Consider the following 23,636-nt stretch of genomic DNA (forward strand, 5'->3'; position numbering starts at 1 on the left):
GATAGCATTTGGATGAATTCTCTCTCTCTCTTTTAGAGATTTAACAGCCGAAATCAATGAGGGATCAGAGCTTTCACTTAGATCCAGCTGATCAGTCTGATCCGTTTTGCTAAACTGCCTGTAATGACTGTGGCTCTACAGACTGGAGTGTTAATATTCCCTCAAGTGTGTTAATAAAAGGCTCATGCTCTTTGCGATCAGAACGGAGGGCATGGATATCGCCACGGCAGCAAAGCCGGGGCCGGCACTCTGCCAACTCCGGCCTGTCCGATATGTCAGTAACAAGACAAGTGCACCGTGGGGGAGGGAGGAAAAAGACAGAGGAAAGACAAAAATAATAGTGAAAGAACGGATATTGGAAAGCAGGGGCGGGAACCTTTCCCTGTTTGGGGCCAGATTCTTTATTACATACACCATTGGGGCCATTGACTACTGTGAACTAAAGAAAAGAAAACTACGAAAGAAAAATAATATGACTTCACTTTTAAAGAGAAAGAGTTCTTGTTATATTTAAAGGTTCATCGATTTTTCCAAGGGAAGACTTTTGAAGACAAATTGTTGTTAAATGAGGCATGATCGAACACTTTTTCAAAATGTGAAAATAAATGGCTGTCAGATCTAACACCCAGCGGGCCGTGAGATGCGTAGCGGGGGGCCGAAATAGGCCCGCGGGCCAGAGTTTGCTCGCCGCCCTTGCTCAAGCGCCTCACAAACACACATGAAGAGAAGAGATGGGAGCACGGGGAGAAATAAACAGGTTCAGTGAGCCTGGTAAATGTTCCGATGGAGCAGGAGCGAGCGGGAAATAAAGGCACGAAAAAATAAGTGAGTGAAAGAGTAGCAGGGGGGGGGGGGATGTGGGGAATCAGTGAGTTATTCCTGGACGGTGGCTATCTGTCTCTCCTGACAGAGGACAAACCCCTTCGGAGCCAAGGACAAGCCGCCGGCCCCCCACGGCGGCGCCTGCACGCGGGCCGATCGATACTCGCCGAGGAGAGTCCGCCGCCCTCCTACTGTAGATCGCCCAGCATCCCACAGCGAGCGGCAGCCACCGCTCTGGAACGACATCGGTTGTAAGGCGGGCGAAAACAACTTAGACATGCAGGACGGTAACAAGCCTCGGCTGAAAGGAAGTGCGAATGATTTCCTCCGTCACTTCTCTTTTCTTTCCTTCGATGTGTTTCTCTTTTGTTGCAAACGCGGCGTTTTTTCAGAGCAAGTCGGAATCAACCCGCTGCATAGCGTTGCCCCAGTTCTATTTACTGAAACTATTCATACATTCCAGGGAATGGTAAGTTATCCAAACTAAAAGAAAATCCCAATAGCATTACCTCCCCGTTTTCTTCCATTTCCCAGCTGACTGACTGAATGAATATCAAAGTTTCAGTTAGAGCTTTTGCAGAATCTTTATTCCCAAAATTTAGCATAAAAATGAAATAACCAATTATGTAAGATGTGACTGTAAGAGCCTAGAGCTTGAAATTTTGAACCTTTGGCACTCTCATCAGTTGTTATAAGTATCACAGCAGAGAGTGCCATAGGAAACATTAAATACCTCAAAACTGTAAAAAATAGAGGAGGTGACCTTTAAGTCGCACATACAAGTAGTCGCTCACTTCCTGTCAAAATAACATGGACTGCCATTTTAAGGTTGCATTTTTACAGGCTGCCATTATAATTTACCACGCTGAGGTAGGATTTCATAGACTCCATCTTTAATTTACCACTCAGAGTGGGCTTTGGGCCACGCCGTTGGTGATGGATGGCTCCTGGCTGCGGACAGCGGCTGACGGGGAGGATATGAAATGTCAGTTTGGCTGGGAGGAGATGGAGCTCTCAACGCTGTGATGAAATACGTTACGAGGATGACCTGTCCTGTTGGCAACCGTCGTTCAATCAATAAGTCGGCCATTTTGACCAAGAGAGACAACTTACATGTTGTCATGCGGCGCAAAAGAGAGATAATAAAGAGACAGAAACTCTGGGAAACTGCACTGGGATTGCTTGTGTTAAGTAATATAAGGACAATACAATTCACCTTCACCAGTGATTCCCAACCTTTTTCAAATGGAGGACCCAAATCTGCGAACTTAGATATAATTTAATGTAACACTATACCTGTCAATGATAAAGTTAGGGAGATGACAGTCATTATTGTGCATTCTCTAATGGTGGTAATAGTTTAACCACCAATAATTTTGCTGGGGCCCCCCTGGAACCTCTTGAAGGACCCCCACAGATCTAGATAGTTGGTGCACCTTGACAACCAATCCTATTAGCTTTCCACAGTTGTAAACATGTCTTCGGTGCCATCTTATCCAAAGCTAAGCACTGCCAGGGCCGCCCTATCAGGACCGCAATCCACAACACATGTGGCTATTTGTGACTTTTCCTCATCCACCATATTCCAAGGAGCCTCAATGGCATTCCTCCCAGTCAATCTCCCCATCCCTCCCTTTTCTTGCCCTTGCTGATATACAGCCCTGCCTGCTCCATCCCTCCCAACGGACCACCTATAGTTGGAGGGATTCAGTTTCTCTCTCTCTCTCTCTCTCTCTCTCTCTCTCTCTCTCTCTCTCTCTCTCTCTCTCTCTCTCTCTCTCTCTCTCTCTCTCTCTCTCTCTCTCTCTCTCTCTCTCTCTCTCCCGCTCTCTCCCGCTCTCTCCCTCTCTCTCTCTCTCTCTCTCTCTCTCTCTCTCTCTCATGCTTTATTCATGACAAGAGAAAGCTGTGACCTTGACCAGCCACTCTTCAGACCACAAAGCTGTCTACAGTCTCCACCACACTCCTAATGCTGCTTAATGCATTGTTGCTTCCACTTGCCAAGTTGGTACAACTAGCCCATACACACTGATGTTGCCAACTAGTCATCATTCTTTCAGTCACAATCTGGTTACTATAATTCAACAGAGTCAACTAATTTGTCAGAACACTGTCACGACTGCTGTCTAGTGAACCCAAATTCAGGTCACAACGGAGACTCAGGAGTAGGATTAACGCAAAAAAACAGGCCGGGATCAAAACCAGGAGATCAGTCAATACAGCTAAAATCTCAAAGGGGCAGGCAAAGGGGTTAGTCGAGGATTGGGAAGGCGGGAACTCGGTCAGGACCAGGCAGGCAATGACACTGGACAGCTGGGTGGAAGACACCAGACATTCTGACACCACAGGAGCGGACTGGACCGGTATATATAGCCAGGCCAAGACTGGCATGTTGTCACAGTGCTATGATGCCACAGTGCTAACAGGGGGGAAGCCGATTGGGAGTGGGGGAACTCTAGGGAAGACCGCATCTGAAATGGCAGGAGAACTAAACAGGATACGTGACAGAATAACACATGGCAACCTAAGTTGTAAGAGAACCTAAGTTGTGACAAAACTATAACAAAACAGGGCAAAACCCACCGGAGGACCAGCCAGACATCGACGTAGTAAGCCGACCGGGCGACCATCCAAGAAACTGGTGTCACCAGGGAAACAGGTGAACACCGCCTCTGGAGGTGCCTGGAAGCTAGGAGGCTGCTGCTGCTGAGGAAGTGTAGGTAGTTTCAGTGCAGGGGCAGGTGACGGCCATGATGATGTTGGTGCAGCATACAAACAGACAGGCACAGGCTGGGCGTCAGCAAGGGCTGACCAACGGCTCGAGACCAGGAACGGACTGAGCCTCAGGATTAGTGGCTGATGGCTCTGGAATGGCCTGAGCCTCGGCAGTGGTGCCCGATGGCTCTGTAACAGGGAACAGGAATGGGTCGTGATGGGAGAGGTTCCTGGACAGGGTTGGTGGCAGCCGGTGGTGTAGCTGCCTCTTTAGATGGTCGGTGGGAAAACTCGGAAATCGGAGGATGCCAGCTGTTGCATGAGCATAGTGAGCATAGTACAATCGAGAGCGACTGCACAACGGTGCCGAGCTGCTGCTGGTCTCGGTCACGCCAGCCCATGGAGGCCCGCTGGGCCAACGCCGATGGGCAGCGGACACTTGGGGCACTGAGCAGCAGAGACTTGGGGACACTGGGTAGCGGACACTCAGCGGCACTGGGCAGCGGCGATTCTGGGGCGCCAGAAGGGAATTCCAGGCCAGGAAACATGCTGGTGACAAGCAGGCCTAATGCTATCAGACTGGCAGCTAGCAGGCCGGTGGCTAGCAGGTCGGTGGCTAGCAGGCTGGTGGCTAGCAGGTAAATCTCCTGGCTGGTCCCTGATGAAGAACCACCTGAAAGGTATAAAGGCTGGGTCCGCTGGGTTAATGACTGGTCAGATATTACTGTCATGAAACTGTCATGATTTCTGTCTGGTGAACCCAAATGAAGGACACAACAGAGGCTAAGGAGTAGATGTGAAGGATCAAGGGTTTATTCCAAAAAACAGGCCAGGGTCAGAACCAGGAGATCAATCCATACAGCTAACAATCCTAAAGGGGTAAGTCCAGAATCTGCAAGGAGGGAACTCGGTCAGGACCAGGCACGCAAGGACATTGGACAGCTGGGTGGAAGAGACGAGACAATCTGACACCGCGAGAGTGGAGCGGACCAGTATATACAGCCAGGCCTAGACTGACATGTAATTACAGAGCTATGATGTCAGAGTGCTCGAGGGACGACGGAATCTGAAATGTCAGGACAACTAAACAGGTTTAGTCAAAGAATACAAATGGCCACCTACATTGTGACAGCACCTCAGGAAGACAGCAAAACAAGGAAGAAAATAAACTAATAACAAAACAGGGCAAAATCCAGACAAATAAGTGTTACTAATAAGTTAATGTTATATAGTTGTTGCATTGCAGGAGTTTAAGCAGCACTTTGTAACTTTTGGTATTTGGGATTTGGCGCCCCTACCCTTTCTGAGTGAAATTTTACTTTTACACCATTGTCGTAAAATTTGGTCCGGTGTCCGAAAATAATTCATTGACCGGACAAATTTCAACTTAATTGGTCACATTTCAATAACAGTCTATGTTACAAACGCAAATATAATGTACACCTAGGTTACAGCGCTAATTCCACAGACCATGCCACTCCAGTGAGAACAAGGTCCACGGCTCCCGCACAACCACTCTCCCCCAGCTCCGGGAGAGAGGCTTTGGGAGATTTTACATAGTGTTGCTCCAAATGAAAACCCCACAATTATTTAACTTTTACCTTATTTTTCGATCATTTGGAGTAAAACCGAGTTATCAGTGTTAAAATCTTTTAAATCGGTCCACTTCTTAGTGAATAGCTTAAGCCTAGTGAATAGCTTGAGCTGACTGCCGAGCACCGGGCAATCGTGTTCACTGAAGTACATGGTCACGATTGCCTCATTGTACTACATTGCAGTGTGTGGATCAATACTGGATCATTGGATTGACTCCCAATGATTTAAAAATGAGGTTTAGGCAAAGAAATATGTGGGTTTTCCCTTAACAAGTCAGTATTTTGGATAGATCATTCTCCTGTTTACATGATGTACTATGAATCACTTGTAAAACATTCCACTTTTGAAATCTGGGATTCATGATAAAGAATTTGCTGTATCGGCATTGGTGCAATTAACAAAGCTATCTATCTTCCTTAAGATGACAATGTTGAGAGCCCCCTAGACATCCTGTGGGCCACATATCACAATTGTTCAAAGCTGTCATGTCTTTTACACAAGCCTTATTTCCTTCAGCAGACGCCATCTCTTTCCCCATGACCTCTGACTCTCTGCAGTCAGTGCTATGGCACACAGAGTGACAATGTTGAGGCTGTCACTGGACACGTCGGCCATCTGTCACTTTGATCGCCTCATCTCAAGCCCTAAATGTCCCCTGGCCTGAAGGTGAAGGCCATAAATAACAGTAAAATGTGATAAAAATGACAACCCTCTCTCTGACTTCCACTGCCCAGAATGGAATGGGACATTTGGGTTAAAACTCCTGTCCCTTAAAATAACACTGTCCACGTGTCCTTGAGCAAAGTATTGAATCCACAGCTTGGATGTGTAAATATCAGCAGTAGGGGTGTGCATCTCTCCCTTATTAGAAGAGCCGATACGTACTGTATCTAGATACATGCGCTACATTGCGATGCATGCATAGACGACACATTTTAATACGGAACTATTCGGTTCGATGTGATTCGATGCGATTCGATGCAATCTGATATAGCACTTAACATTTGTTTAATGTAGACATTAATTTTCCATTTTAGATAAAAAGAAGCCAACTCTATAAAAGTGCCATTGCTTATATTCAAATACATATATTTCATAAAAGACCAGGGAATCCCAAGTACTTTTTATTTCATTATGGAATTTAGATATAATAATATCTAATATTGTGATTCGGATATAGTAATATATAACATAATATTGTAATGACCCTGGATGTGTTGGAGTATTGTTAATTGTCAGTTATTAGGGCTGTCCCCTGAAAGTCGACGAGTCGATTCATCAGTCAGTTCTTCGAGCAGTCGTTTTTTTTTTTTGTTTTTTTTTCCACTCAGTGTTAATTACAATAACAAGGTAAATAGATATAAGCTTACAAAATGCACAGGGATAACATTTCAATGGGGAATACATTTTTACATATTTTTACATGTGTGGATCGTCTGTGCCCAGACACGAACGCGGCTCTCCGTGCACCCCGATTGCGGAGAGCCATGCACCGTTCCTCCAAATAAGACAACTAAAAACAGTGTGGGGAGGTGGCCCATAGACCATAGTTAAGATTATTTTCTGCACGTAACGCATGGAGAGGGGGTGATCGGGGAGAGAGTCATGGAGAAAGTGTCCCCATTTCGCACGGTTTCGTTCCATACCGTTCCATATGCACTTGTTTGTTCCATAAGGAGACATTAAATAAAATAACCTACATCTAAAATAAAAACACAGCGTCGATCGCGGGTACCCCATCGCTGGCGCCCGCATCGCTAGCGCACGCTTTGTCGGTGCTCTCGGAGAAGGAGACATGTGCGCAAAACACGCCACAATCCAGCCTCTCCGCACCCCTCGTGATGGTGGCCTCGGCCGCCTGTCTCGCCTATAGGAAGAGCCGAGCCAGCCCGGCCCTGCCTTACCAACCCAACCAAGGGACTGTCCCGTCTCTGCCTTGGATCAGGACAGTGGATTGCGTAATGGGGAGGGAGCGATCTCCAGTCCAATGTGCGTCCAGTTTCCCGTGTCACCACACAAAAAAAGGAATCAGTATTTTGACTTGTACCATGACTTGTAACGTGAGATCAATAAGTCTTCCACAGCAGCTTAGTTTACACTAAAATAGAATTAGTAGCAAAGCTTCAGTCAACCGTTCCATAACTTTAGAATTGGGCCACCGACCGGTTCATGGTACATAGATCCAGGAGTCGTATCGATGTAGTCACATCTTTAAGGCTAAAAGCAGTTTCCGATTCGTATCGGTGAATCATTACTCCCTTAAAGAGAAAGACTAGTGTTCCAGGCCCCGACAACGGCCATGATTTAATCGAAGCTTGAGGTGTTGAACTAACTGAAATTTTTTTAAATGATTCTAGGAGGATCCGGGCCATGTGAAGCGCATGCTTCTTTGAGACACGTTGACGCACCACGCAGTAAAATCCTGATGTTTGATTCTGACTGATTCGGAACATAAAATGTCCCTCAGCAGCTTTGTACTTCAAAGAGAGATCCGCGGTCGCAACATAACCGAGCGTTCTGTATCTTTCATTTCGGCTGTGTTTATTAGTTTGAATAAAAACCCCGCCGTGTCGGCACCTCACTACCCGAAAGTCTCCGTCTCCCTCCCTGAACCCGTATTCATGGGTAGAGTCTCCCACAACCAGTTACACCATTAGCCGCGCATAATAAAACCACAGTTTTTGAACTGTCAGAAATGTTCGAAGTTACGGCGTCTCCCTACACTACTCAGCCTTGCGTTTGACATTGTAGTGAAAAATCCTCTTGTGACGCACGAGGTTTGCGTGTACTGGTTCGCTGGCTGGCTTGTTTGTGTGAGAACGCCAAGCTGCTGTGGCTTTACATGAATGTTAAGGTTGTATGTAGCCACCAAGGTTGTGTTTGCATACCTGAGTCAAGGCAAAAAAACAAAACTGGATAAGTTAAGTTAGATAAGAAACTTCATATGTTCAGCATTCAAACAGAGGGTTGTAACGCATGTTGCATAATGAATTACACCATGTAATCGTAAAATTGTTCAACCATGACACTAAAATGATCCCGTCATAATCTCATTCTGTTCTGTATAGAGTTATAGAGCAGTGATTCTCAAAATCTTTCACACCAAGGATCGTCAATTAGACAGGCATTACACCACGATGTATGTACCACCATGTATGATTTAGCCCAAAATTCAGCTACTTTCAGACTGCAAGCCTTAGTGCTCAATTCAGATGTATTGCTCAGATCAGAATTTTTTGTTTGGCTGCTCACATTATTTTTTAAATGTGGTCAATATCTGATTCCAGTGTGAACTGGTCACGGTCCTGAACTGCATGCGCAGAAGTAACAAATACGTCACACGCAGCACGTTGTTGTACGGTAGTAGACATGGCAGGCAAATGCGCGGCGGTTGTCCGGCGGCGTTGGGCCGTGTACCTCGGCTCAAGCCCGGGGATGAAATCTTTGAATCCAGACAGGGGCACAGTGTTTTTTTTGTTTCGTTCAATAAGGAAATTTAGTTGAATAAGATAAAAACACAATGTGCGCAAATTGCGCTCCGATCCCTCCCTCAGGGGACACGCACACGCGCGTGCCGTGGTGCGCCTCACTCTGCTTGCCGGTCCCAAAGTTGGGGGCAAAAATCTGAGTTCATGCTCAAAACACTTGAAGGCCCACATATGAAAGGCTACGTTCACACTGCAGGCCAAACAAATACGATTATTTTGCTCATATATGACTCTGATGAGTTTTTTTCATGACCGTGTGAACGGCACAAATCACATTGAATCTGATCTTTTCAATTCGGAATTGGTCCTAAATCGGATACAGGTCGGATGTTTTACAATGCGACCTCAGTCTGAACAGTCAAATTGGAATTCATGCCACTTTTACATCACTCTAGTGCGGTGGTTCCCAACCTTTTTATTTTCACGGACAGGACCACGGCGCACAAAATGTTCACGACCCATGGACGTACCTCTGGGTTTCGAGAATAAACTCATAATTACAGCCCCGATTTCGGGACCGGCGAGCAGAGTGAGGCGCACCGCGGCCGCCCCCACCGCAGCCGGCCACCACCCATACAGCACAGGGAAGGAAAATAAATAAATTGATAAATACACCAACCTGGCCAGGGGGCACCCACATGTGTGTGTGTGGGCGATCGGGCCGCAATTTGCGCACATTGTGTTTTAATTTTATTTTCCTAAATTCCCCTATTTGACAAAACAAAAATGCCCTGTGCCCCTGCCTGGATTTAAAGATTTCATCCTGGATGAAATCCCACGCCACCCAACAACCACCGGGCTGGGACGGGGACCCGGTGTATTTGCCTGGCATGTTTGCTTCCATACGACAGCGGGTTGCGTGTGACGTCTTTGTTACTTCTGAGCATGCGGGTCAGTTCAGAAGCGTGACCCCTTCACAGTGTTCCAAATTGAAAACATCAGATTCCATGTGATTGGTGCTGTTTACACTGTCATAAAAAAGGCAGATCTGAGTCACATGAGCAAAAAAATTGGTTTTGGGCCACTTTCCCTGCAGTGTGAATGTAGCCTTCCTGACCTGTCTATACTACAGTTACGGAGATAACAGTGACACTAGGTTCAAAACCACTGTCATGTAAATTAAATAATGCAGAGGTTTATCTATTAATAATTTTGCTGGGGACCTCCTGGAACCTCCTGAAGGATCATTTGGGAGCCACGGACACAAGGTTGAGAACCAATGGTTCAGAGGAAAATCTGGGAGACATGTTTTGAATGTGAAGTATGAAGCAAGCCCCCGCCCCCCCCAAAAAAAGAAAACAGAAACTATATTTGGATACGCAGTATGTAGAAACATGACAGCTCAGCTCCTTACCGAAAACCTGCAACCAGAGTACAGCTTAGAGAGTGAAGTGCTTGTGCTTAATTCAACCTTCAGAGGGCCACGCTGGGTGAAAGCGAAGGCAGACATGTGGCGCTGATAGGTCAGGGAACAGGGAACTGCCCATTGGGCTTAATCCATCACCGGCTCACCAACTGTAGCGTTACGGCTGTTAAATCCTGGTTGTAAATGAGAGAAATCACCTGCCAGCTGGCAGCGAATCTACAAGAAACATTCTCCTGAGGACTACGTGCCTCAGGATGATTACTCACCCACTTTGGTTGGAAAACGAGAGACATAAAGACATACCTGCGAGCATCATGCAGGATCATGCAGTAATTCTATCCATCAATTTTAAATCATCCTCAATGACCAGAGCTTTATGTGAGGAGGGCTGGGTGTCAACATTCAATACTATTATGTAGGAATGTTAAAAATTAATCGACTATCGATTAATTGCTAATAAGAATTAAATCGATTACGATTTTGTCTTATCAATAAGAACTGAACAGTCTGTGGTCTTGTTGTAATTGTACCAACGGGAGTCGTTGTGGGGTGCAGGGCGTTTCGGGAATAAAAATACTCAGCCAGGAAGTAGTTCTACTCACCGGAACGACAGGGGGCAGTCCAGAAAAAAACATGCCCAGTGGAGTAGGAAGTAGTAGTAGAAGAAGACGGAGGCTTCCGGAGGAACAACAAACAATAAACTATATGTTTCGAGGGGGGGAGAGAGGGAGAGGTACGACGGCAAAAAACAAATCGATATGTTGCCAATGTAATGACTCCAATAAAATATATTTAACTAAATTATTTAGTGTCTGTTTATATATAAGAATTTTATTAATGTGAAGTAATTTTATTAGCGTCTCGCTGTCCATATCTGCACCAGACTTGATCTTCCGAGCAACATCCTGTTCATTCCATCGCAGAGGACGGTAAAAATATTTAACTTGTGCCAAGACGGGTCGTAAATATTCCTGTATGCGCAAACCAGCTCAGCGAGTCTTGCCTCGAACTTCTCCATTTGGAAATGAAATGAGGAGAAACGCTCCCCCTTGCACCAAGTCACAAAATCTGATGCGCAACGTCGCGTAGGTCCCCACGCGCCGCGGGGTTAACATCTATCGAAGAAGGAAATTCCTTTAAATTTGCTTCCCTGCTGTTATGGTATCTATAAAAATGCATCAATACGATGGAGCATTAAAAGCATTACAACATTATTATTTCAAAGCAGCAAATGACCTTCAACTCGCTATTTCTGGTGTATAAAACAAGAAATTGATATCAAGGTACGGCTATCATCACCAGCATTGAATTCATTGAAATGATTCACAGTCCTCTATATATGAGCTACACAATGCTACAACTACTCACTATAAATCATATCTACTACCAGTAGACTGAGACAGTGGCATAAAACTTTGAGATCAAATGGGCTTGAGAGAACACCCAGGCAGACACTCTTGAGGTATCCATGTCACCCTAACCAAGTGGGTCTTGATATAAGAGATGAGCCTGAGGTCACGCAGAGCCAAAGGAAAAAAAATGGAGCAGGGCCTCATAGGCGCCACAACACCACGTCTCATCTCCTCAAAAAGCTTTGGTCCAAAAACACAATCTACATAACGTCTCACAACAGCTGCTTTTGGCTGTTGTTGTGCTGTTTGTGTACCTTGTGATAGCAGCAGGATTTATAGATGTTTTACCTTATCTCCTTTCTTCACTGTCCTTGTGGTCAGCTTCCCAATGGCTTTTTTGGCTGCATCTCCAAGTCGCCGCTGAGTAAGTGAGAGTGGGAGTGAGAGAGAGAGAGAGAGAGAGAGAGACAGAGAGAGGTAGAGAGAGAGGGAGAATTAGAGATAAAGAGGGAGAGACAGAAAGAAAGAGAGTGGGAGAGTTAGAGTGGGTGTGGAGATTGAGAGACAGAAAAGATAATACAGAGGACAGGGAGAGAGTGAAAAGTAGGGGGATGGAGGGAATGAGGGAGAGACAGAAGCCAAGGTGAACAGAGGACAGACTATATGAGAAGAAACTAAACTCTTACTCAGCACAAGGACGTTGATTAAGCTGCATGGATTAAGGTAAGTAGAACAGGAGATGGAAAGGGCTTCCTTATCATTATTCCATACAGCAGTGATGTTGTTGCATATGAAGTGCAACCCGACTTGTGTTTTAATGAATCCCTATATCTGCCTGTAGATTCCAACCCCTGTGGGAGAGAATGCGAAATACTGAGATTCAAGATTCAAGAGGTTTAATCGTCACATACATATACATACTTCCATACATATATGCAGTGAAATGTCAATGCAACGCACCCGGCGATTATGCACAATATGTTCTAGACTGAACACAATAGCTACCTAATTACTATTTGACTAACTAACTGAAACTAACGGATTCCTAAAACATAATGCAGGAAGTAAATAGAATAATATAGAATAAAATAAAATTTAATAAAATAAAATAACTCAAAGGTAATGCAGAGTGGGGGTACAAGATATAAATAAAGGGAATAGACTTATGTAGTTATTGGGATAGGCAATTATGTATATACAGATATGTGCATTAAAGTGGCATGTGAATAAAGTGAGGTAGTGTGTGTGGAAATATACAGTACAGTATACAACAGTACGGCACAGCAATACAGTAACACCGAACAGAACAGCAATACAGCACAGTATGCAGTAACCCAGTGCAGTATGCAGTAACCCAGAACAGTGATACAGTGTGCAGTACAGTAGATGAGATTAGATGAGACAGAGTGAGATGACACTTGCTAGATTTAAGACTATATGATAATCGATTTCATCCAGAACTAGACCACACACTAAAACACAAATCGATGTTATTGAATTTGACCCAGTCTATGACAGACATAATTCAGAAACACTATTACATAATAATCAACCAAGATGTGGTTGATTCTTAAAGGGATACTTCAATTATACTTGAGTTTTGGGGGAAATTCTTTTTGTCTGTCATACCCAGAGTGAGACGAGAAGGTCGATACCAATTTCATTGCCGAGCTCCAAATAAAATAAATACAGCTTCCTGCATCTGAAAAGCTGTGTTATTTAAGTGTGAAATACAAAAATTTAAAATCTGATCTTTAATTAAATGCTGCTACAGAGCTGCATCGCTGATGATGCTGAAGCAGGTATCACCACTAGACTGCTCCCATTAAGCTCAGAGGAGCAATTTGCATAATGTTGTAAAGTCCTCCTCCGCTCATTGTCCCTGTCAGCTATAGATCACTTTTAATCTCACCTCATGGGTCATTTCAATCTGGAATGTAGTGATGTGTTCATAATGTTTTTGTGGACCACTGAAAATGTGCAGCATTATGTTCAACCATTAATTGTACTGCCTCGGCCATCGTCCGCACTATACTGAACAAATAAATATAAATGCGGCACGGAACTCCGGTTTGTAGTGGGCAATTACTCATCTGAAAATAAGCCACACATGGATTCGACATAACTGTGGATACAAAAAATACTGTAACAATGACTTTCCTTTTTACTTCTAATAGCCTAGAGACAAATTGCTTGTAAAAGTAATAACATATGCAAATTGTGCTGCTTAAAACCATGTAAATCTCTGTAATAATGAATCACTACTTTCAGAGGTTTTTTTGCATGAGCATACGAGAGGCAAAATAAGCGACATACAGTATATATCAAAATTTGACTTATTTAGAAAAAATTTAAGATGTAATCTTTAATTCACCTGCTGCGCGGTAGCAGATGGCCAAATGTTGTATTAATCCATCCAATGAGTAACTTCGCTAAGCGCCATGTTCCGCCATCTTTGTTTACACTTGCTCCCAGGCACGTGCATGTAACATAAAGCGCCGTGTGGTAAAATATTGGCGTAAGCAGTTCTGGCGGAACGCGCAGCGGCAACATAAGGTGAGGTGAATTAAAATATCGAAGTATAAATGCCCACAGTATAAATACATTTATACTGTGTAAATAATTTTTTTACTGTGGGCACGGTATTACAGGGAAAGGCTTACGGTTCAGAACCATGGTTGCTGGATACCGCGGTAAACCTTAAAACGGTATACAGTTACATCCTTAATGGGGAACCATCTTTTTGGCACCGGCTCCACGCTTCCATTTTCTGCACCTCTTAAGGTTATCTGAGTTCTGTCGTGGTGCCTGGTTCAAGCTGACTGTTTTTAAAGAACCAAAATGGGTTTTAGCCCGTTCACTAGTTACATTATACCTGACATTTTCCTGAAGATGACTCACATTTTGAGGCTTTTAATACTGTCTCTATTTTTGGGTTTTGGAAAATTTGATACGATATGGTGTGAACTTATAATTATCTCCCGGTCACACTGACAACTACAGTTACATGTATTTTGTCAAAGGTACTTAAGTTTGCTGTATTTTGCATTTGTTAATTCCATTTCAAAAAGTGGAATACAGTACAATGGGGCCAATGTTTAAGCCTTAAAAATACATGTTTAATTTCATTTTTGAAAATGGGAAGCGTACATTATAGTCAGAGCGTCTTTATATGTTAAACCAATGTTGTAAACGGCGCATTTTTGAGGTTTTTCAGGGTTTTATTAAACCTTTATGACTTCCGCATATCATCTCTTTTGGTTACATTCGTGCTAATGTAACTAGACTACAAACAGGAAGCTGCGCCGCTTCCTATTGGCTGCTGCGTAAGCTAGACCTGTTAGCCAGACTGCTCACTGGGTTCGTTTGGAAGCACGTTGTGTTAGTTGACGTGTTACCTGGCTGCGGTCTCGGGCGTTGGTGTAGCGTATCTTCTGGATGAAATAGAAGATGAGCCAGGCTGACGAGATGATCATCAGGACGATGAAGGAGATGGAGACAAAGACCAGGGAGCCGCGGTTAATGTTCTTGGCCGGGCCGCGCTGCCCGACAACCACACTGACTAGAACCGTCAGGTTCCGCTCCAGGTGGGACAGGATCTCCCTTCCGTAGGCTTCTGTGATCATCACAGCCACGGTGTCTCCTGTGCCTGGACAGTACGGTAGGGAGGGGGTGACAGCAGCTTTAGTTATAATTCAACTCTTTCAATAAACATCTCCGCTTAAAAGCATTTTTCAACCGGCTTTACTAAAATGATGGTTCATTAATCGCCATCATAGAACAACGCCCGCTGAACACTCAAGAAAACATATTCAAAAAAATGCCCGGTCGTACTATTTAAGCACGGAGAGGCTGCAGCAGAGCAGTACGCTTCTCAGCAGTAAAGCTTTAAGACATGTCTTCAGAAACCAGATGAATATACATTAGGACACAATACAGTAACAGTTATTATTCTATATTCCAACATTTATTTATTTCCCCTACTTCATCATTTAACACGTTTCCTGATCATTCATCAAATAAATAGAGTATAGCAGAGTATAATTAGATAGTGTCTGACAAAATGACAAGACAAAATAATTGAATGTGAATACAGTTTGTGGCTGTATGCACTTTTTAAGAGATCAACTTCAGGAGATCATGACGTCATGGATCTTCCGAGGTGAACCGGGCCACAGGATGCAGTTTGGAATGAGGTGTTGGGTGTGGCAGCCTTCACATCTGCACTGCTCATCGGCCAGTCACAACAGGCACTCCATGACTCTGGCCCGGGCCTGATCTTTCTGTTTGTGATGTTGAAATGCATCATGGTGATTATAATTATAAATACACCGTTAACCAATACTGCAAAGCCTTCCACTCGTGCCAACAGGGAAAAAACTCTAGCTGTAGTCAAGAACGGGACCAGAATGAAGCCAAACACTTGTGTCTTAACACCAAAACAGTTGAAGTCTCAATGCCATGACCACGTCCATTTGTTTTACCTCCTCTCTTCTGTTCAATATTTATTTCAAAATGATTAAAAAACCAAATCATTTGGGAATTGTCCGGTGTTGAAATGACACCCTACTAGAACCCATAGAAGAGGTCAGAGGTCAAGAAAGGCCGTAAAGAGGGTATGGGGCTGCATGACTTCTAGACCGCTGTTAACATTGTTGTTTAAATTCTAAAAATATTGCGAGCAAGTACACACACTCACTCAAACACACACTAACTCTCTGACATCCGACCACCTGACTAGGACCTAACGCCTGTTTTTTCTGCCTTTCCCTTTGTTTGTCTTGATCGTAAATTACTTTGTACACTAAGCTTTATTCAAACACATAGATTCCCTTTCATTTTATTATACACAAACACAACTGACATGAAGCCACTATTAATAAGTGACGGTCAAGTGCAGCACTTATACAATAGAGGCACTAGAACATTTCAAAAGCCCAACGTCATGGCATTCACTTGTGTCAATGCTAGAATAACTGGAAAATTCTGTGACTAAGCTAACCAGGTGGACAGACACACACACACACACACACACACACACACACACACACACACACACACACACACACACACACACACACACACACACACACACACACACACACACACACACACACACACACACACACACACACACAGAGCCAGCAGTTGTTTTTCTAGGTCAGTCAATTGGCCGTGGAGGAAGGGGACAGTCAGTCAAAACAACGAGCCTCAGCCAACAAACATTAATCATTAGCTTTATGGGACAGGCTGGACCATCAGCAACAGCCTGAACACACATGAAGCACGGCTCAGGGGTAAGGAACCATGACACAGGGTGGCTTATTAACGGTGGCATGCGTCTGCACAGGGTGGGGAGCAAAGTGGTCTCGAATCGGAGGAGGAGAGGGGAGAGGATCGGATGAGAAGAGGAGAGGTAAGGGGAGGAGAGGTAAATATAGGAGAAGACAGGAGAAGACAGAAGAAGAGACGGGAGGAGAGGAAAAGAAGAGCTGGGCGGGAGGAGAGGGGCACAGAGGTAGTGGGAGGGGCTGTATCCACCTTTTCACTGCTGTCTCATGTCGGCCGCTGTTCATATTCATTGCTTTCGCCAAATACCACGGACTAAAGGTGCTTGTATTGTCACAACAAAACAGATACATTTTTTTTAAGCAAAAAGACGCACTGAGGACAGCAAGCAGACAAAAAAAGTCTGTGTTCTTGGTGTTCATGTGTGGGCAAGCCCCCAGTGGGAAATATTCAATAGTTCACCAAGTTCCCGCTGTCTGCGAATGTTCGAAATACCACATGGTTGGTTGTGTCACTGTTTAATTGGGGATAGAGTTCCACTTCCTTTTCCATGTCATTTTGTTAGGAACTATGTTTATGTCAAGTTATTTATTCTTAAGAATTATACTGCCTACTTTGATATCTTTATATTTGTAGTAGGTGGGGAAAAAAAATGACGATCCATTTTTAAACGGAGACATCAACCATGTTATAATGTCAAACATATTTCACATCTTTAATATGACCTTTGGTATCAGATTTATGCATCTGGATTAGAACTGTCACACAAAACCATTACATTCTGCATATGTTTCCATCCAATCGGGGGAGGTTTGAGCCTAAATAAATAAGCCAAAATAAATGGAATATGAATTAGTTTCATCAATTTGGGCCGAGGCAAATTAACTGTCTCCCCAAATGTTCATGTTCCAATAAATGTCTCTTCTTCAGGAGGTGGATCTGTATTATTAGCTACGGTTTCCCAGGAACCCCTCGTCTTATACCATATGCAAAGATGTTTACGTATATGTTCACAGAATCAGATTTCAGTCTCAAGCTGGGTTAATAGATGTCTTTATTTGTTCTGTCTGGATGAACATGACTTCATTGTTGTTTGTTGACTGTGAATAATTGTCTATGCTTCTATTGCGCAACCCTGTAAACAGGGCACTCAACAGGACTTTTCTCTTTCTGCGATTTCCCCGCATAAATAAAGGTTTGAATTAAACTGAATGAGGACTGCAGGGCTTTAATGTGACGGTGAGGAGCTGAGAGAGGAGTGAAGTTCAGGTGTAGTGGGGTTGGTAGATAAACGAGGCGCAGGTGAGAGCGTGTCGAGGGGAGATGAAGAGTAAGTGGGTGGGTAAGGGATCAGGGACCCGAAGGAGAGGTGAAGGGGAGAACTCCAGAGTCCACCTGAAGCCACTCTTCTCCTCCAGTCGTGTTAGCTTTGACTGGCTAAACACTGAGAACACCCACACGCATAAACACACGTAACAAGCTCACGCACACGCACACAACCTCCAAGGCCCTTCCACTGGGTTCGTCTGAGTTTCGGTGGCGGATTGTTCGAAGGCAGCCTTCGTGAGGCTTGGTTCTATATTTAGTCACATCAATGCCGTAAGGGTATAAGTAATGAGTCACGGCTCTAACTCCTCTTCTCCTTGCCCTTTCCCTTCAACTTTCTGTCACCCTTGCCCTCCTTCCACATCCTTCAGGAATATTTCACTCCTTTTTACCAAAGTCATTCCACGAGTCAGTTAAGTCGGTTGACTAGGGCGCCTTATTGGTAACACTCCCAGGCATCGACTCTAGACTCCTACATCTTTGAATCTATGAGTCGTCCATATCTAGAGTTGTGTTGTACATATAACCATTTACATTTCAGAATTAGATGCATCGATCAATCAAATGTTATTCCAAAGGAAAATAGTGAATGTCATTGTGATATTTAACACCAGAGTGAACCTGGCAAACATGATTAGTGGATTCTCTTGACAATATGCCAACAAAGGTCTGGCCATTTGCCAGTTTTGCTGACGCTACGTCTTACGCTGTTGGTGTTGCCATTTTTGGTTTTTGAGCTTTCCCCGTTATAAACCTGACGGAGTGAGCCGTCAATAATACAGTCTCTGTTCTCCTCTTTTCCCCCTCTGTTTCCCCCTCGCCTACTCTGCTCTCTTTCCTGCAAAAACAGGACTCTGCACTGTAGCCTGTAAACAGTGAAGAGTGAATGATCTGTCAACTGGCCATTATCTTTTCACCATTAGGGTTGCAAGGACCAGTACAAGGGTAGTAGTGCACTACTCAAGACTCAAGATACCCACGATACCACAGTAATTGTTCAATGGTAGAACAGTAAATACAGTGTAATTTTTTGTGTCCGTAAATTATGTAAAGCAAAAATGTATGTGTTCAAAACAGTTGGTTATCCCTTTTATTTTCACTTGGACAAACAATGCCAGCCATTATTTCATTTCAGAGCACCCTGCAGAGCTTGCGGCACCAACAGTGTAAATCTCCAGCAAAAGTGGCCAATCGCCAAACCTTTGTGTTCATATCATTAAGAAAATCCAGTGCTGGGTGCTGGATGCCTCACGCATAAAAGTAAAGTTAATTTGGAAAAACAAAGGTTTAATGTCACAGCAGTGTCCTTTTGGACAACATTTAAAATCGTGTAATTTACAATTAATTATTCCATCTAAACATGAAATGCAAATGGTGATAGGTATGAAAGCACTTAAGATATACACAACTCCCCTTCCAGATAAAGGAGTGGCGTCTCGTTGAGCACAAACTGGTAGCCCGGGAGGGTTCCCTAGATGACTCTGCTTGGACCTTGCTCATTAAGGTTAATGCCAAGAAGATCCGCAAATAAGATTAGAACAAGATCAGAGGAACAACGTCCAAGCAACATGAGTTTTGTAATACTACTTGCGTGTACAGTGTATAGTGCTATGAGGTAAGATTATGGGGCCACGGCCACCATAATCACCATGTTACTCCAGCAACAGGTGCTGCTGTGTGGAAGGTGTCCAGAGCATAATGATGTATTACAAGCATGTGGGAACTGTGCTGCTTCGGCAGAGGCCCCTCTTTCAGGGGCCTTCTGGGTTGGGCTTTATGATGTTTTGTCATAACAGGTGACTTTCTAAGAATTTTCAATGGCACAGTTTAGCAAAATTCAATGATTCAGTCCGGTTAAAGACATACACCCGGAAAATGACGCTCTTTGTGACTCCTTTTGCAGAACACTGAAGCCCCGGCCCCCGCTGTTCGCTGTTTATTGAAAGTTTATTAATTATTATCACGTGTCGCGTGTCCATAATTGCACCAAATTCGACACCGCACATCCTTGGGTCCCCAGCGACACACCCACCAAGTGTGAAGTAGATCAGGTGAACGGTTGTCGAGATAATCGAAGGACATACAAACAGACAAACGCAGAGATTCCTGCCTTTATAAGTGCGATTAGATAGAAGAACACAGTACACACATAATGCCTAATTAACACCATAAATTGTAATCGTACCAATTTATGCAACTCCTTAAGAATCAAAAGGGGGAAACGTCCTTTGGATTTGACCCATCCGAACTACGTTTATAGGAGCGGTGGACAGTGACAGCACAGAGCACATGTAACAAATCCAGTTCTGGAGTCGTTGCCTTGGTCGAGGGTAGCGGCAGGAGCTCGAACGTGATGTGCATGTCCCAGGGCGGCTGGAAACCCATCTTACATAGGGAAAACATGCAAACTCCGCAAAAAAAGGCGCCGGTCGGGTTCAAACCCAAAATATTCTTGCTCTGGTGCAACAAGCCAACCCCTGATCCACCGGAGTTAAAAGAGCTGCTACTCTTTTACAGTTTCCTGTCAGCCTGCTCTAATGCCGAGGCGCTGTTCGCTTCCCTCCCCCTTCGCAGAGAATGGAACTGAGAACCACAAGTACAGTTCGTTAGCTGTGGAATGTGAACCATTGCCATTTCATTAACCACAGCAAATTGTACGAGGAATCCATCATAATTTCGTAAAATGTTAACGATCTCTATAAAATGGAGCCGTTCATTGCTCCCGGTGGGAAAATTGCTTTAATCAGAGTGCCGCAAAGGACACAAAAGGAACAGAGCCATTGTAATCAACGATCAAAAATGATGAGGAGCGGTCAAACAGAAGAGGATATTATCAAACAATATCATTTGCATAATGACATACACTTTAATATTTACATTGGGAGATAATTACATCTGTATAAAAAAAGAGCAGTATGACAATGGGATGATAATGATGAATAACCGGCAGGGTTTGACATTAAGGGTTTTTTCAAATAACAGTGTTCTTTTCCTCACTGGTCCAGCTTTATTCTTTAAAGATAGAATGGTGCCAGGAAGGCACCGATTTATCGCTCGTACATTGGTATCGGCCGATATTTGCCTTGTGTGAGTGCCATCGGCCTAACGGCAAAAAAGACGACATTCGCCGTTGGCAGTGGTCGATGTTTAACCGGTTTCCCACATGTGGGGGCTTATTTTTTATCCTTCCGAGAAAACGACGCAATTGCCGATCGATATTAGAAGACGCCAAACTGGCTCGCCAAATTGTTATTTTAAACATTGTATCGGCTCAGAATTTCATAATCGGTGTATCCCTCAATGGTGCAGAATAAAATGACAGTCTAGAATGTGGATAAATTGTTATTATTCTCTTAAGTACAAAGTGTATCTCTCTCTCTCTCCATTCTTCTTCAACAAGGCTAGGCTCTTATAACGTTCCACAGGGGGCTGTTTGTGCCCCCTCTGGCTTCACAGCTCACTTTCCTGGGTCTAAATGCTTAAATGTATGTTGTTGCTGCCCTGGTCTGATTGGACAAGTCACTGATCAATCAACTGTCCCATGGTGGCCTTGGGGCGACGCTCATCACCCTGTTGTTGATCCCCGCTGCAGCGTCTGTGCACAAGCATGTGAGTGGACGGGTGGGATTTTATTTTACACGTCGGACTCAGGCCATCTATTTTTAAACTTGAAATGAGCAGCACCACTTAAAAGCCTGTTAGCTACGGGCAATTGAAAAAAGGCTAAACTGTTAACCAATTGAGTTGATATTGTTATTGAGGCAAACGTAACTATTGTATGTACAAAATCTGGGGAGAGAACAAAATTAATTAAACTTGCACTGTGCATCTTCACGACGAGGAGATAGTACATTACTACCAATATAAATAAATTAAGCCCTTCCATCCTTGATTGACTTTACTCGGGGGTAAAATCCTATTTGGTCGGGCAGTACCAGTAATCCTGCTTGAAATGCATCCTTTACAAATACATTTGACTTGACTGGTTTCACTTCCTCTTAAGTTTGACTCTCCCACTGCTCTCAGAGAAATGCACGCAATCTATGATGCAGTACTACACCTGCACTCTTACATAGAGCCGGGAAGATTTATTGTTACAGGGATGTCGTTTGGGAGAAAGTAGATGTTATCAGTCAGCATGACACGGCACCCACACGACAGTCAAATTTAGGGAAAGTGACCAGACAGATGACACTAGTTTTCAAAGGGAGTCTATTGGTAATGTTGGTGCCCTCTACCACTCCCAAGGGCACTCGTACATGCATACAGTATATACTGTACATAAGGGCTGAATAATTACTTACAATTGCAATCACAATTTGAAAGAGTGAAAATTTCACCACAGAACTTGTTTTTGTCAAGCTACATTGTTATTTTGAGCTACTGAGCATCCTGAACATTTAGAAGCAGCACAGTTCTACCCAACGGTACATTTTTAACTGAAGTTTGACCATGTTCAGTTCACACTTATCACGATGAATCAAAAAAAAAAAAAAAAAATGCTTATTAAATTGCAATACTGGATGAATCACTTGGAGCTCGTTCCTCCATTCAGCACCAACCTTCGTGGCCCATCTTGACAGTTTTCTCGGTGGAGTTGTTGTAGATGAGGACGGCTGAGGCGTTGTAGGACGCCGCCTTCAGGATCTTCTCTTTGAATGTGCAGTTTCCCCGCTGGAGCAAGGCCACCCAGTGAACCGTTCGCGGGGGAACGACGAAGCGAGTGTGGGGGTCACAACCCTGCCGGTCCACCACTGGAGGGAACATGAGCAGAAGAAAGGCGCTGTTTTACTACACACTGCACCACAGAAAAAAAAACCATTATTATTACTGTTACTAACAAAGAAATGCTATTACTTAACTGTAATGCAGCCTTAAAAACAACATTTAACTACATCACGATGAAATGACAACCCAAATACCAGACAATATGTAGTCTCATACCATAATATGGATATTATACTGATATAAAGGCCGGCTCTGATTGCTTCATTGAGCACACCGGCGCAGAAAAAGTAGATTAAAACAAAAAGTACATTATATTGCTGACTATAAATCTAGTGAAAACCGAATTGTTTCATTATTTCACATATGACTGGATGTGAGTGTGCATGTACTTGTGTGTAATTTCGTGCAATGTTTGTTGTAAATAAAGGCACTGGCCTGGAGCCCCATCACTCCACCAGACTGATAACTCTGTAAAAGAGCGTTGAGGTCCAGCCCTCTGTCTGCCTTCTACCAACATATCCTTTTGGCCGCTTTCTGGCTGAGTTGTTGAAAACCAGGGAACCGGGGAACAATAAACGTCACGGGTAATTGCTCCCGGACGATAAGGGCACAGATTAGCAGTCTAATCAAAATGCAGATCAAACCACTTATATTTTTGGCCTCGCCCCGCAACGCAAGGTCCCCGACACTGCTATGCAAGGTCGCCCGAACCGAGTGGTGCAGGATCTTAGAAGGGCAAGGTGCAAGGTGGGGAAATGAATGGCACATTGTTTATTTCCAGATGAGGCTGTTCGGGAATTGCCACAATAATATCCAAAATGTTTTGTCACTTAAATCGACAATTAAGGTCATTATAATAAATCAGTTTTGTTACACAAGATATCTGCCATGTCCCGGTAGGCCGAGCGGTGCTTACTCATCATGTCACGATCACATGAATAATCCATAATGTGC

General features: G+C 44.0%; 1 protein-coding gene across 1 annotated transcript in view; it reads right to left on the minus strand.

The window, feature by feature from the left end:
* The window catches only part of rnf130 (ring finger protein 130), a 45,572-nt gene that overhangs the window by 16,160 nt on the left and 5,776 nt on the right, over positions 1–23,636 (minus strand). The window contains exons 3-5 of the mRNA XM_080008498.1: positions 22,517–22,708; positions 14,738–14,988; positions 11,688–11,759 (exon numbers count right to left, since the gene is read on the minus strand). Of these exons, the coding sequence (XP_079864624.1) occupies positions 11,688–11,759; positions 14,738–14,988; positions 22,517–22,708 (515 nt within the window). The remainder of the gene's footprint in view (positions 1–11,687; positions 11,760–14,737; positions 14,989–22,516; positions 22,709–23,636) is intronic.

Source organism: Zeus faber (assembly GCF_960531495.2).
Source record: "Zeus faber genome assembly, chromosome: 10".
NCBI lineage: Eukaryota > Metazoa > Chordata > Actinopteri > Zeiformes > Zeidae > Zeus > Zeus faber.